At 52.3% G+C, this 15644-nt stretch overlaps 1 protein-coding gene and 1 pseudogene across 7 annotated transcripts in view; both read right to left on the reverse strand.

Moving 5' to 3' along the window:
• Positions 1 to 15644, reverse strand: part of CEP250 (centrosomal protein 250) — a 45002-nt gene that overhangs the window by 18442 nt on the left and 10916 nt on the right. For 3 of the 7 annotated variants that reach the window (XM_066383991.1, XM_066383989.1, XM_066383990.1), the window contains 13 exons: positions 15467 to 15573; positions 14971 to 15222; positions 13488 to 13584; positions 12040 to 12141; positions 11385 to 11543; positions 10762 to 10940; positions 9604 to 9786; positions 7821 to 7965; positions 6841 to 6987; positions 4875 to 5105; positions 3943 to 4136; positions 3623 to 3750; positions 3258 to 3427 (listed from right to left, as the gene is read on the reverse strand). In XM_066383991.1, coding sequence (XP_066240088.1) covers positions 3258 to 3427; positions 3623 to 3750; positions 3943 to 4136; positions 4875 to 5105; positions 6841 to 6987; positions 7821 to 7965; positions 9604 to 9786; positions 10762 to 10940; positions 11385 to 11543; positions 12040 to 12141; positions 13488 to 13584; positions 14971 to 15222; positions 15467 to 15573 — 2094 coding nt within the window. Of the gene's footprint in view, positions 1 to 3257; positions 3428 to 3622; positions 3751 to 3942; positions 4137 to 4874; positions 5109 to 6840; positions 6988 to 7820; positions 7966 to 9603; positions 9787 to 10401; positions 10416 to 10641; positions 10683 to 10761; positions 10941 to 11384; positions 11544 to 12039; positions 12142 to 13487; positions 13585 to 13760; positions 13935 to 14970; positions 15223 to 15466; positions 15574 to 15644 lie in introns of those variants that run through there. The other 4 variants (XM_066383992.1, XM_066383993.1, XM_066383994.1 and 1 more) reach the window with 4 other exon arrangements.
• Positions 6084 to 6232, reverse strand: LOC136407192 (U1 spliceosomal RNA; annotated as a pseudogene).

The raw sequence follows: 15644 nt of genomic DNA on the forward strand, positions 1-15644 counted from the left end.
AGCCCTGGCCGGTTGGCTCAGCGGTAGAGCGTCGGCCTGGCATGCGGGGGACCTGGGTTCAATTCCCAGCCAGGGCACATAGGAGAAGCGCCCATTTGCTTCTCCACCCCCCCTCCTTCCTCTCTGTCTCTCTCTTTCCTCTCCTGATGGCCCGGGCGCTGGGGATGGCTCCTTGGCCTCTGCCCCAGGCGCTAGAGTGGCTCTGGTCGCGGCAGAGCGACGCCCCGGAGGGGCAGAGCATCACCCCCTGGTGGGCAGAGCGTTGCCCCATGGTGGGCGTGCCGGGTGGATCCCGGTCGGGCGCATGCGGGAGTCTGTCTGACTGTCTATCCCCGTTCCAGCTTCAGAAAAGTACAAAAAAAAAAAAAAAGATAAAAAACAAACAAACTATCAAATGATCTTACATGTAAAAGTGCTTCCTACAGTGCAACTGTCCTTAACAGAACCTCAATGTCTTATTTTTTTTTTGTATTTTTTGTATTTTTCTGAAGCTGGAAACGGGGAGAAACAGTCAGACAGACTCCTGCATGCGCCCGACCGGGATCCACCCGGCACGCCCGCCCTCCAGGGGCTACGCTCTGCCCACCAGGGGGTGATGCTCTGCCCCTCAGGGGCGTCGCTCTGCCGTGACCAGAGCCACTCTAGCGCCTGGGGCAGAGGCCAAGGAGCCATCCCCAGCACCCGGGCCATCTTTGCTCCAATGGAGCCTCGGCTGCGGGAGGGGAAGAGAGAGACAGAGAGGAAGGACGGGGGGGTGGAGAAGCAAATGGGCGCTTCTCCTATGTGCCCTGGCCGGGAATCGAACCCGGGTCCCCCGCATGCCAGGCCGACGCTCTACCACTGAGCCAACCGGCCAGGGCCCGCAATGTCTTATTTTAAAGCAACCACACCATGGGTGACAGCTGTAACAACGGACTGAGGTGGCAGACTCGCGCTGCTGCCCCGTCCCCTGCTCAGCATGGCGGAGTCAGCCTCCGGGAAGGCCAGGCTGGGCCTGGCGAGGAAGTCTCCTGCCTTCTACAAGAGCATTGGGACATGGCAGCCTGGTCCTCCCAGAGGTCCACCCAAAGACCAGAGCCTCCCCTGACCTCCTGGACTAACCAGCACCCCGTTAGCTTTTCAGGGTAGTGCTGAAGGCTCTGCAGCCAGGCCACCTGGTCACAGTCCACTGTAATTAGTCCCTCAATACTAGTGTGACCTCAGTTCATCTCTGGGCCTCAGTCCCCTCATCTAGAAAAGCGGGGTAACAAGTGTCCTCCTAGGGTTGTTTCGAGGATTAAGATAAGTCATGTAAAGCACTTTAAATGGTGTGTACACACAGAAAGCATTCAGAATTTGATACCTATCACCATATCATGAATAAAATTATAAATAGGTAGAGGGGTAAATGCAGATAAAATATTCTTTTTTTTTTTTTTTTAATTTTCTTTTTTCTGAAGCTGGAAACAGGGAGAGACAGACAGACTCCCGCATGCGTCCGACCAGTATCCACCCGGCACGCCCACCATGGGGCAACGCTCTGCCCACCAGGGGGCGATGCTCTGCCCATCCTGGGCATCGCCATGTTATGACCAGAGCCACTCTAGCGCCTGAGGCAGAGGCCACAGAGCCATCCCCAGCGCCCGGGCCATCTTTGCTCCAATGGAGCCTTGGCTGCGGGAGGGGAAGAGAGAGACAGAGAGGAAGGAGGGGGGGTGGAGAAGCAAATGGGCACTTCTCCTGTGTGCCCTGGCCGGGAATCGAACCCGGGTCCTCAGCATGCTAGGCCAACGCTCTACCGCTGAGCCAACCGGCCAGGGCAGATAAAATATTCTAAGTGTTCCCCTCATTCAGGAAAAAGGTAAATATACTGATTAACTAAAGGTTTTTTTAAAAATTAAACTTATTGATGTAACAATGGTTAATAACATTGCATAAATTTCAGATGTACAACATAATTCGTTATCTCTGTACTGTATTGTGTGCTCACTACCCAAAGTCTAGTTTCCTTCTGTTGCCACACATTTGACCCTAATTATTTTAAAACATTAAAGGAAACAACTAAAAAGAAAAAGAAACTAGAGTACACATCACCTAAAGTAGCAGAGAGAGAAAGAGGTGAAAAAAGACGATAACTTAATCATCCTACTTAACTCTCTACAAAGAGTTAAGAAAAGTGATCAATCCTCCCCCAAAGATATAAAAGGTCAGGACAAATAGCGTAAGATGGTGGAAATAAATCTAAAATAACAATAAAAGAAAATCGAAAAAATTATATAATTAGAAAACAAAAGAAACACAGTTCTGAACTGGGCAAGGGCGGGCCCACGGCATTCCTCTGCTCCCTTTCCTCCTCGGGACAGTTTAACAATTCTGAATCCTGGGCCCCACTCAGTCTCTGTACATACTGCAGCAAGAATAACAGCTAACACTAACCTAGAGCTCACTGTATGCCAGCAACTGTTCTTAGAGACTGTCATACATTAACTTATGTAAGAGCTAGAAGCTGGACCAAAGAAACCCAAAACACTAATTCAAAAGAATATATGCACTCCTATGTTCACTGCAGCAGTATTCACAATAGCCACATATGGATGCAATCCAAATATCCAAAAACAGATGAGCGAATAAAAAAACAGTGGTAAATATATACAATGGAATATTACTCGGCCATAAAAATGAGTGAAATCTTGCCATCTGTGAGAGTATGGATGAACCTAGATGGTATTATGCTAATGAAATAAGTTAGTCAGAGACAGACAAATAACATGTAATTTCACTTATAAGTGAAAGCTAAAGAACAAAATTAACGAACAAACAAAATAGAAACAGATTCATAGATACAGAGAACATTCTGATGGTTGCCAGAGAGGGGGGGATTGGGGGTCTGGGTAAGAAAGGTGAAGGGATCGAGAAGTATAAATTGACAGATAGAAAATAGTCACTGGGATGTAAAGAACAGCCAAGGGACTATAGTCACTAACATTGTAATAACCATGTATGGTGCCAGGTGGGTACTAGAAATTTGGGGGGAACACTTTGTAAACTCTATGATTGTTTAACCACCTGAAACTAATACAAAATACTGAACGTAAACTGTAATGAAAAAATAAAATAAAAAAGAGCTAGAAGATGGAGTTTGCACCTTGGTAACCAGGCTAGTCTTGCCCGGATTTCACTCTTATAAATAGTAGTGTCTGCACCAAGAGTCCGCCGGGGAGCACTCCCTGAAGGGAGGAGGTCTGCCCGCCCGTCCCCCAGCCACGCCCACCACCTACCCATTTCTCCTGGAGCCGGGTCACCTCCTCCTCGTGGGCTGACCTCTGCTGCTGCAAGGCAGTCTGCCCTTCGTGCTCCGCGCGGGCCAGCTCTCTGGCCGCCGTCTCCCGCTCCTGCTCTGCCCGGCTCCGTTCAGTGTCCAGTTCCAGCTTCAAGCACCTCACTTCCCCTAAGGTGCCAGGGACAGGATCTGGTCTCCGAGCCTCTGCCCTCTTCCCTTTACTCCTCTCCCCAGTCCCGATGAGTAGCTCCCTTCTCGGAGGCCCAGACCTGGCCGGAGAAGGGCCTCGAATGCTTCCCACGGCCTTCCTGGCTTTTCACACCCCCATGGCACGGAGTGTGCCCATGCCAGCTGGGCTCTCACCTTGGATTACTTCCTTGGCTTGCGTGACAGTTTGAAGCTGGACCTCCAGCTGCCCCTTGGTGACCTCTATCAAAGAACTGTGCTGTTGGGCCTCAAACAGACTGCTCTCCAGTAGCTCCTTGGCTGAACTGTCAGGTTCAGAAATCAGGGAGAGTTCTTACCCATCAAGCCCCTTCCCCTTCCTTAGGAGGGGTTGGGATCTAAGTATTGGGTACCCGGAGAAGTTAGGGGGCGATTACAGATCCGTAACTCATGCAGAACCCATATACCTTGGGCAGGGAACTTCACTCTCTGCCCTCGGCTGAGCGGGGCGGCCCTACCTGAGCCCCAGCAGTTGGTCCGAGAGGTCCTGCCGGTCCCGCTCCACGGCCTGCAGCCGCACCTGCAGAGCCGCCCTCCCCCGCACGAGGGCCTCCTTCTCCTGGACTTCCCGCGCCAGCGCTTCTGCCCTGCGCTTGGCCTCCTGGTGCAGCTGCTCCAGCTGCGCGGAGGCTGACTCCTGCTGGTGACGTGCCTGAGGGGAAGGAGTAGGTTAGGGCCACAGGCTCCTCAGGGATTCTGGACCCAGCTCTGTGAGCCCTGGGCACTGTCCACTCACACGGGCATTTCCCTAGCAGCCCAGAGAGCCGCCAGTCCAGGCAGCGTGCTCTCCTTGGGGCAGGGCCCTGTGCCAGGGCTGCAAGAGACCCACGCTAAGGAGCGTTAGTCTTAAGAAGGAAGACACACGTGTAATACCAGAAAGAAAGTGATCAGTGCTCTGAGAAAGGGACTCTGAGAAGGGAGAGTATGTATAATTATTAGGGCAATGAGAAGTCTGGTGGAGGAGAAATATGACCTTCGAACCAGTCACTGGTTCAGGGAAAACTTACTGAACCCCTGCTATGTGCTAGACACCGAACTAAAAGCTGGAGGAACAAAAACAAGTAAGACATAGCCTTGCTTTCAAGGAGGTTTTGATCTAATGGCAGAGACATGTAAACAGATAAAATAGTATGAAGGGTGTGTGGCTGACATGTGCACAAGGTACTATGAGCAGAGAGGAGCGCGTCTCATTCCAGCCGGGGGGTGTGGAGTAGTGGGCTCCACTGAAGGATTCCTATAGGCATTCTTTAAAAATTGGAAGACAGACCCCAAACTAGTAACACTGGTCACTTCTAGGAAGTAAGACTTCGTCACTTCCTGAATAATTTCTGTAGTGTTTAACGAGCATGTATGACCCCTTAACACGACGACATGCGTTTTGTCCTCTCACCTCACTTAGTTTCTCGTGGAGTTCTTCCTTCTCTTCTTGGATGCCCCTGAGCTCCGCCTGCAGCTCAGTCCTGGTCTCCTCTGCTTTCTGCAGCTGGGCCTCCAGGTGGCTGTTCTTTTCCCACAGGGCTTCCCTGCTCCCTTCCACCTCTGCCAGGCCCACCTGCAGAACGTCTCTGGCCTGCTCTGCGGCCTCCATCCTGCCGCACACGGACTGCTTCTCCTGTTCCAACTACTGACCGACAAGGGAAGGGAAGGGCATCAAAGACAAATGTTTACAGTTTAGAGATCAAGCGAGACAGGAATCTGCTCTCCGAAGGTGAACACAGGAGTGCTTGTAAGAGGGGACTCTGCATCCACTTGGTCTACAGCCTATACCCCAGGCACTAGATGCACTGGTACTGAGAGAGAGATACAAAAGGCAAAATCCTGTTCTCAAAAAGTTCAGAATAAGAAAACAACAAAGATTTCTGCAACTCAAGGGAGCAGATAGAAAAGAGACATGTTAAATTTGCAACCCACAGAGAAGATTCTGTGAGACTTCACTCTTCAGCGGCCCCTTTTCTGGTGACTGCTGCTATCCCGTGCAACAGGATTAAAAACCCAGCCTTCCTGTTTGTGATCTCTATTATGTAAGACCCAGCAGTCATTACATTTGTTTGTTAATAAAAATAAATTAAAAACTTAGTCTTCTGGCCCTGGCTGGTTGGCTCAGCAGTTGAGCGTCGGCCCGGCGTGTGGAAGTCCCGAGTTCAATTCCTGGCAAGGGCACACAGGAGAAGTGCCCATCTGCTTCTCCACCCCTCCCCCTCTCCTTCTTCTCTATCTCTCTCTTCCCCTCGGGCAGCCAAGGCTCCATTGGAACAAAGTTGGCCTGGGAGCTGAGGATGGCTCCATGGCCTCCGCCTCAGGTGCTAGAATGGCTCCAGCTGTAACAGAGCAACGCCCCAGATGGGCAGAGCATCGCCCCCTGGTGGGCATGCCGGGTGGATCCCGGTCAGGCACATGCAGGAGTCTGTCTCACTGCTTCCCACTTCTAACTTTGGAAAAATACAACACCCCCCAAAAAAAACCACAAACAAAACAAATAAAAAACGTAGTCTTCCTTCCATGAGGGCATGGGCCTCCTTCCTAGCCCCAGTGATTTTACCCTAAAGCCAAAGGTGGGTCTGCTCTAGGTGTGGGAGGGAAGTATACTTTTTTGTTTCTATAGGGAAGAGGGAACACAGTCCCCCACTACCACAAATTATGCAGTCGAGTTTCCCACATTTAGGGGAATCACAGGGGTCAGCACCTCCGGAGTACAATGGAAAAGCCTTGCCCTTCATGATCATGGTATCTCCTCTGCTGGCTAAGTATGGGAGGGGACGGTTTTTACTGCTAACTAGGCCCAGTCCTTAAGGCCTGCTCTCCTCTGCACTATAAATGCTGCTTCAGCTCAGTTCAAGACATTTGGGCCCTGGCCAGTTGGCTCAGTGGTAGAGCATCAGCCTGGCGTGCGGGAGTCCCGGGTTCGATTCCCGGCCAGGGCACACAGGAGAAGCGCCCATCTGCTTCTCCACCCCTCCCCCTCTCCTTCCTCTCTGTTTCTCTCTTCTCCTCCCGCAGCAAGGCTCCATTGGAGCAAAGATGGCCCGGGCAACTGAAGATGGCTCTGTGGCCTCTGCCTCAGGTGCTAGAATGGCTCTGGATGTGACAGAGCGACGCCCCGGAGGGGCAGAGCATTGCCCCCTGGTGGGCATGCCGGGTGGATCCCGGTCGGGCGCATGCGGGAGTCTGTCTGACTGCTTCCCCATTTCCAGCTTTGGAAAAATGGAAAAAAAATAAATTAAAAAAAAAAAAAAAGACTACGTTTGGGAGCTGGTCTGTCTTGGGCTGATCCATTTCAGGATCCTTCCTTGTCATGGGCATCAGCTTCCTCTGTCACTGGCTTACCCTCAGTCAGGGCCCAGAAAATCCTTGCTCACCTGGAGGAGTTGCTGGTTCAGCCCAACTTTATCTAAGGCCAAAGCCTCATTTAAGGCACCAAGCTTGGCAGCTGCAGCCCGAAGATCAGCTACCTCAGCCTTGAGGCTGTTCTCGGAGCTCGACAGCTCCACAATGGACTGTTCGGCCTGGAAACAAAGAGAGTCAAAGGGTTTCCTACTCCCAGTTTTCCTGCAACAGCTCACATCCCCTACACCTGCTGCTTCCCTTGCACAGAGATTAGTTAGCTCTCCATTCCTTCCCTTACATTCTGAACAAGTTTTCCGTTTATTCATCCATTCATTCATTCACTGAGGAGTAAGAGAGGCGCTCACAGCATGGAGGCACAGACATCAGGATGTGTAAACAACTACTGTAGCTACAGCATAGACGAGGTAAGCACAACGTACTCTGGGAACTCAAAGAAAGCATTGATTCAGTTTGAGAGAATCACACATGCTTGGTAGGCGAGCTGACAGTTAAGTTGGGTACTACTGAGATGAACAGTTTGTGGTTAAAGGGGAAGGAAAGAAGCAGTCGGATGAAGGGAAGAGTCTAACACGTGGAAGGTCTTAAAGAGTCATGAAAGAACACGGTGAAACAGATTGCAGTTGGTGCTTTGTGGCAGGAGAGGCAAGGCGTATGAGGAGTTAGGACAGGGACTTGGAATGAAGAGGAGGCTGAAACAGTTTGGGGCAGATGCAAAGGGCTTTGTACGCGGCACCAGGGAGCCAGGAAGCCACTACATGGTTTTAGAAAAGAAACTGACACAACCGATGCACACTTCAGAAAACCATTCTAATTCCAACATAGTGTGTTGGGAGGGAAGGAACCCAAAAGCAGAGGCTAGTAACTGAGGCAAGAACTATAAAGGGTCATGCCCTGCAGGGTGAAGAATGAGGCAGGCTGCACAACCTCTTCCTGGAAACACAGCTTTCGAAGTGGCCCACCCCACCCAGCCAGTGCAGGGCGGCCTACACACCCTGGCCAGTGCCGCGGTCACTTCTGTCTGCTCTTGCCTCAGCAGCTCCCCTTCCAGGCGACTTGACTCCAGGGCTTCCCGAAGACTGATCAGTTCACTGAGTGATTCTGACTGTTTGGCTTCCAGGCCCGCCAGTGTCTCCTGACTAAGGTGGGAAGGAGAGGGCTGAAGGAAATCTTAGGGAGTGGCCACACCCCAAGAGGTAACAGGCATATAATTACCTTAGCTATGCAACAAAATGAAGGACTCTAATAACTGATAAGATCTCCAAGACATATATAGTGAAGAAAAGCAAGGTGCAGAATAGTGCATGTAGTGTACTACCCTTTATGCAAGAAATCGGGGAAAATAAGAAGTCTGCATAATTTGCATAAAGCAGCACTAGAAAGATAACCAAGAACTTAATTTAAATGATTACCTACAGAGGGAAGGGACACTGGATGAATGAAGCACAAGGGAGTAAGACTTTGTGTCTATCCTTTTAAATGGTTTTGACTTTTGAACCATATAAATATTGATAAAAGTATTCCTCATTCACACAAATTACATTTTAAAACATGCAGTTATTTTTGTGAATTGTTAGTTCTTGTTACAGGAAGAATCATTCCTTGCACAAGTCATGATCTTTATATATAGCAATCCTTCAAGAGTCCCCAATCTGTGCCTACTAGGCACAAGGAGGCAGGGCGCAAGGGAGGAGGGTTAGACCAAGGGTGAAGGAGACACAGTCTCTGTTACCAGCTACTCAAAACCTACCATATACTGGGCCCTATGCTGGCATTTTGCAAAAAAGATACTTCTCTAATCGTCCCAATGACCCTTCAGGGTAAATATTATCACCTTTATTTTACAAATAAAGTGATTTGTCCAAGTGGCAGAGCCATACTTTAGTAAATAAAGCTTTTATCCAGCTTGAAAGGCCTTGCTTTTTACAGATTAGCTAGGTCCCTTCCTCAGGAACTCTTTTCTTTTTTTCTTTTTGTGACAGAGAGAGTCAGAGAAAGGGACAGACAGGGAGACAGACAGGAAGGGAGAGAGATGAGAAGTATCATCAATTCTTTGTTGTGGCAGCTTAGTTGTTCATTGATTACTTTCTCATATGTGCCTTGACCAGGGGCTACAGCAGAGCCAGTGACCCCTTGCTCAAGCCAGCGACCTTGGGGTCTCGAACCTGGGTCTTGCGTGTCCCAGTCCAACGCTCTATCCACTGCACCACCGCCTGGTCAGCTGTAACTCTTTCTTGACCAGCTCATTCACCATTACTTCCCAGGGTAAGTTCTGCCTTTAGCCAGCCCAAGCTCCTCTGAACACACCATGAACCTTCCTGCCTCCTTTTCTTTGCTAATCTGTGCCTTCGGCCCTTCTCCCACTCTCTACACATCAGAATGTGTCAAGACCCAGCTCCAAACCCACTCCACTCCTCCATGAAGCTTTCAATTAACTGTTACTCCTAAGCTCCCAAAGGACCTAGCCCGAAACTCCTATTTGGCTCACACTTTATCTGGCCTCGCGCCACAGTTAGTTCGCTTGTCTCCCCCATCAGACTGTGAAGTGCTTGAGATTAGGGCCTGTGTCCTATTTATCTCTGGATCCCCCACAGAGCCTCGTCAGTGTGGGCGCTCAAAGCCCAGTGAACTTTCTCTGCAGAGGAAGAGGCAGTAAGCTCATCTGAGCCCACTGCGCACCAGGCTCTGGTGGACCCCACTTTCTGAGGGGATGGGTGGAGGGTGTGGACTGGAAGGGAGGATCAAGCCCCGGCGAGGAGGGCACGGGGTCCACGTACAGGCGCTCCCTCTCCCGGACAGCCAGATGCAGCTCCTCCTGCTGCTCCTCCTTCTCGCCCTGAGCGGAGTCCCCCTGCAGCTGCAGCTCCATGTTTGTCCTGCGCAGGCGCCATGCCTCCTGCTCCAGCACGGCCAGCTGCTGCTGCAGCTCCTCCCTGGTCATCTGAAGGAGCTCTCGCTCTCTGGAAGGAGACCAGAGGTGAACGGAGACCTTGGAACCTACAGTCTTTCCTGGAGGCAGACACCACAAGGCCAAAGGACAGAGGTATCTGTTTCCTTTAAATATCAAATTCTCCCTTTTGCACCGGAAACTTATCATCATAAGAACCCACAACTGAGTGAGCAGGAACAAGCAGGGCACAAAGCAATGGAGCCCTGAGCAGCCCTGGGCTTCAGGGAGCGCGGGTCAGCCAACCGGAAACATGACGGGAGGGGACACGGCAGGCCAGGGAAGACCAAGCCGAGCAGGAGGGAGTGGACCGAGCAGACCCTGCTCACCTGCTGAGCGAGCCCCCTTCTCCCCGGAGGTCCCCAGTCTGCCCCGCAGCCCCTGCTCACCTGCTGAGTGAGCCCCCTTCTCCCCGGAGGTCCCCAGTCTGCCCCGCAGCCCCTGCTCACCTGCTGAGCGAGTCCCCTTCTCCCCGGAGGTCCCCAGTCTGCCCCGCAGCCCCTGCTCACCTGCTGAGTGAGCCCACTTCTCCCTGGAGGTCCTAGTCTGCCCCGCAGCCCCTGCTCACCTGCTGAGTGAGCCCCCTTCTCCCCGGAGGTCCCCAGTCTGCCCCGCAGCCCCTGCTCACCTGCTGAGTGAGTCCACTTCTCCCTGGAGGTCCCAGTCTGCCCCGCAGCCCCTGCTCACCTGCTGAGCGAGCCCCCTTCTCCCCGGAGGTCCCCAGTCTGCCCCTGCAGCCCCTGCTCACCTGCTGAGTGAGCCCCCTTCTCCCCGGAGGTCCCCAGTCTGCCCCGCAGCCCCTGCTCACCTGCTGAGTGAGCCCCCTTCTCCCCGGAGGTCCCCAGTCTGCCCCGCAGCCCCTGCTCACCTGCTGAGTGAGTCCACTTCTCCCTGGAGGTCCACAGCCTGCCCCGCAGCCCCTGCTCACCTGCTGAGTGAGCCCCCTTCTCCCCGGAGGTCCCCAATCTGCCCCGCAGCCCCTGCTCACCTGCTGAGTGAGTCCACTTCTCCCTGGAGGTCCACAGCCTGCCCCGCCAGCGTGTCCCGCTCCCCGGTGAGCGTCTGTAACCGCAGTCTCAGGGCCTCGCCCTCTTCCTCCCACTGATCATGCTGCTGCTGCAAGAAGCCCATGGCTTCCTGACAGCCCGAAAGCTGCTGCCTCAGGCCCTGCACAGGGAGAGGAAGAAGTGAGGGAGAAGGGGTGTGAGGAGACTAAACATAGGGCTGGGCAAGGGGGCTGGGACTACTGTGACACGGGTGAGCTAAGCACAGATGCGGCCATGGGCAGACAGAGGGTCGGAGGTGACTAGGCTCTGTGGCTCCTGGAGTCTCCGAGTTCATCATCTCCAAATGTACAGTGTTCTGGGGGCTTTAGACTCGGGAACTCCCACTCGCACTCTCCCGGGCTCCGGCTGCCAGTCTGCATTCACTGGCACAGAGAATGGGCTGTTACCCACAAATACAAAGGGCACTCTGGGGTATCGACAAGACACCTTGCAACTGGTCCCAGAGTGAAAGGGGTGGTCCGGCCTAGGAGGGTGCCTGGGCCCAAGGCACTTTAGACACCCCCTCCCCCGCCCCCCGCAGCGAGGAGGAATGCTGGGTGCTCACCTGCACAGCCTGGCGTCTCCGAGTCAGCACCGAGCGCACCAGCGTGACAGCCTGGTCTGGGTCCTGGCAATCAAACTGGGAGAAGTCCCCGGAGTCCAGCTCCAACGTGCTCTCAGGACCAGAGCCTTGGGACATACTGTCCCCTTCTTCCACCATGACCTGAAACCCAGCACAGAGGGTCATCATTCTAGTGACCAAGGCCTCGAGTCCACATGGGGGCAAACACTCCAGCCTGGCCAAAGCTGATGTTTCCTTCTCGGCCCTCTCCCTGGGGGGTGGGAGGAGGGCATCTAAGGGCAAGAAGGGTTGGTTCCTTCCACTTTCTACCTTCAGTCTCCTGAACCTAGGCTAGCGACACGGCCAGAGCACGCTGAGGTAATGATACGTGGGGAGACGAAGGAAGGAGAGGCTCCGGGGTAACGTAGAGAACCCAGCCACTGGCCGGAGAATACCAGCTGGCAGGCAGGAGGGCCCGTGTCAGCAGGCCGTGTGAACACACGGTACTTCCTCTCCCTCAGGCTGCAGGCTTCAGATACACTCAGAAGTCACCCCACAGGACCCTGAGTCCAGTGCCTCAGAGAGTAGACCGAGAGGCCCTGCAGGCCTGGGAGGGAGGGAGGCCAACCTGGTGACACAGGGAGGAGGCTCACCATACCTGGGTTATGTCCTTGATCACCTGCTGTAAAGACAGCTTCTCCTCCTGGGCGTTCCTACTAAGAGATGCCTCATGTTCCATTAATTCGGAATGATTTGTTTCCTAAACGGGGAACAAACAGAACCTAAGAGCCACTCTCAGAAAAGAACTTCCCATTCCCCAAATCAACCAGAAGCTCAGTCTATCCACCCCACTTTTCCCTAACTGTACCCGAATGCTAATGTCCCAGGACTCTGAAGACAATAGGGTGTGGTGATTAAGAGCTCACATTGGTGATTAAGAGCTCCACATTAGACTATTAGACTGCCTTGATTCGAGTTCTTGCTCTGTCACTAATTAGCTCGGTAACTTGAGGCAACTGCCCCTTTGAGCTTTCTTCTCTTTAAAATACAAATTACCTACTTCACAGGTTTTAAGGCTTAAATCAGAGGTAGTCAACCTTTTTATACCTACTGCCCACTTTTGTATCTCTGTTAGTAGTAAAATTTTCTAACCGCCCACTGGTTCCACAGTAATGGTGATTTATAAAGTAGAGAAGTAACTTTACTTTATAAAATTTATAAAGCAGAGTTACAGCAAGTTAAAGCATATAATAATAATTTCTTACCAAGTACTTTATGTCAGATTTTCGCTAAGTTTGGCAGAATAAATCTTTTTTAATTTTTTATTCAGAGACAGAGAGAGTCAGAGAGAGGGATAGATAGGGACAGACAGACAGGAATGGAAAGAGATGAGAAGCATCAATCATCAGTTTTTCATTGTGACACCCTAGTTGTTCATTGATAGTTTTCTCATATGTGCCTTGACTGTGGGGCTACAGCAGACTGAGTAACCCCTTGCTCGAGCCAGTGACCGTGGGTCCAAGCTGGTGAGCTTTTTTTGCTCAAGTCAGATGAGCCCACGCTCAAGCTGGCAACCTTGGGGTCTCGAACCTGGGTCCTCGGCATCCTAGTCCGATGCTCTATCCACTGTGCCACCGCCTGGTCACAGAATAAATCTTTATAAAACAACTTACTATAGTTAAATCTATTCTTTTATTTATACTTTGGTTGTTCCGCTACCGCCCACCATGAACACCCACTAGTGGGTGGTAGGGACCAGGTTGACTACCACTGGCTTAAATGGAAAAAAGGCATGTAAATTATTCAACATAGTGCCTGGCACAAAGCCAATGCCAAACCCTACTTGTGCCCATCTGGAACAGGAAATAAGTCGACATGCTCCCAGTGCCAGCCCTTCAGATCTGGGGAAGGCTCCATCACGGCTTCCTCAAGCCCTTCCTTTTCCAGACTAACCTCGCCAGTTTTCAGATTCAACCAAAATTTATTTTTTAGCTTTAGGGGACTTCACCGAGGAAGACTGAACCGGAAGCCCGCACCACCTGCCCATGCCGGACAAGAAATCCTCGGGCCCACTCCCAGTGCCTTCCGGAACAAAGGATCGTGTACCAGCATCTCCATGGTCTCTCTCAGAGCCGTCACCATCTTTTCGTAATCTTCATTCTGCTTCTGAGACTGGGTCAGAAGGGCAGAGAGCTCGGTCACCCTGCAAAGAGCACAGCACCGTCACCAGGGCAGCCCGCGGACGCGGACCGAGCTCCTCTGCAGCACACCCCGCCCCCGGCACGACACTCCACGGCAGCCCCCAGAGTCCCGGGCGCCCAGCGCTCCCTGAATCCACAGCGGGAAGCCAAAGCCACTCAGACACACGCAGGGATTTACCACATCTCAAGGCTGGAGCACGCATTTGGGGGCCTGGGAGCTGAAGGGAAGCCCGGGCCCGGGCCCTGCCAGGCCCCACTTGGTCTTGAAGTCAAGCCCCCTGAAGCCAATAAGAACATCAGAATTGCCACCTGGGACAGTCCCAAGGTCCCTCAGCCCCAAGGTGGTTGCTCTGATAGGGAAAAGGAGGGGCGACTTGGGGGAGATTAGAGTCAACTTTCCCGATATTAATCTCAATGTTCAGGAAAATCACCATACATATTGATCACTTCAGCACTATATCCTGGAGCTCAGGGCATTGTGTTGAGTTAATGTCATCCACGAATTGAAAATTTTTTTTTCAAAGTCTTAATAATTTATTCTGTACCAAGTCTAAGAGCCTTAACGCACTGCACGGTCACTCATTTAATTCCTGCATCATTCAACAAACGTATTGACTGTCTACCCTATAGCAGATGAAGCGCAAAGCACCAGACACAAAACTTACTAGGACAAGGTCTCCGTCATGCCTTCACAACCAAACAAATCGAACTGCAACTTACAGACACCACCAATAGGTGGCGACACAACCCTGGCCATGGGGTCTAAACTGAACTTGGCTCTGAAATTCAGATGGGCTCTTCGCTTATGTCCTCATCCTTCTTATCACCATTAAAAAATCTATTTTATTATAATCGAAAAAACTTTAAAAGCCTAACAATAAAAGGAACCTATAATCAGTGTGATACAATGCAATCAATGCTATAACAAGCAGGTCAAAAGACCACGTCGGGGCATAGTAATTTAACAGGCTATTGAGGCCAGAGAGGGCCTCACAGAGGAGGTGACATTTGAACTATGTCTTAAAGGCTAAGGAAGAGAGAGAAGGGAAGGAGGCATTCCAGGCCGAGGTCAGCATGTGCAGTGGCAGTGAAGCACGGAAGAGCCTGGCTGGTCTGGGGACAGCAGGTGGCTTGGTGCCGATAGAGGACAGAGTCATAGCTAGCTCTGTAAGTCAACAGGCGAGAAACTGAGCTGCAAGACAGTCTGAGGGCAGAGAGCAGTGACACGACCCCAGCTGTGGCACCGGGTTTCAAACGAGACTCCCTCTGGCACACCCCCTTCCTCTTTCACGGGGGGAATGCTCGCCACATCTCTTCCACATCTCTGACACCCCACAGGAGTCAGCTTCCCTGCAGGAACCCCTCCCCAGGACCCCAGCCCCTCTCACCGGGCCTGCAGCTCGGCCTTCTCCAGATCCCCTTGACTCCTCAGCTGTATTAACTCCCGGCTCCTCTCATGGGCTTCCGTCTCCAGCTCCTGGGTCTTGGCGAGGAGCAGCAGCAGCTGGCTTGGCTCACTCCCTTCCAGCCTCCCAGACCCGTCAGGCTCCCGACACTGTGTTCCCACAGTCACACGCAGACAACAGGTTAACAGGGATCCTGAAAGCCTCGCATGTTCAGCCTTGATCTCCGTCAGATCTCTGCGTACAGCAAGGAAAGCACAGACTCCACTAGGGACCAGGGTAGGGACATGGGGACACGGCCCGTGAAGCCTGAGGAGCAGGTCTGGGAGAAATCATCCGAATCCAGTAACACCACCCTCCCCACCAGCTCTTCCTCTCACCTGCCCTCTCTGGCCCACCCTCTGTCATCCAATCCCTGCAACAGCAGCCCATGGCCCCATGTCCAGATGGCAGAGGAGTCCCTCCGTAATGCCCCACTCACCTGTCAGTGGCTGACTTCATTTCCAGGAAGTGGCGCCGGAAGGTCACCACCTCCCGCCATAGACCGAGAAGGCGACCATGCTCCCCTTTCAGGTAGCTCTTGAAGAACTGTGTTTCCAGAAAGCCAGGTCAGACCAAAGGGTAGAGGGCTATCTTTTGCCAACACAAGAGTCTTGGGT

This window comes from Saccopteryx leptura, chromosome 5 (assembly GCF_036850995.1).
Source record: "Saccopteryx leptura isolate mSacLep1 chromosome 5, mSacLep1_pri_phased_curated, whole genome shotgun sequence".
NCBI lineage: Eukaryota > Metazoa > Chordata > Mammalia > Chiroptera > Emballonuridae > Saccopteryx > Saccopteryx leptura.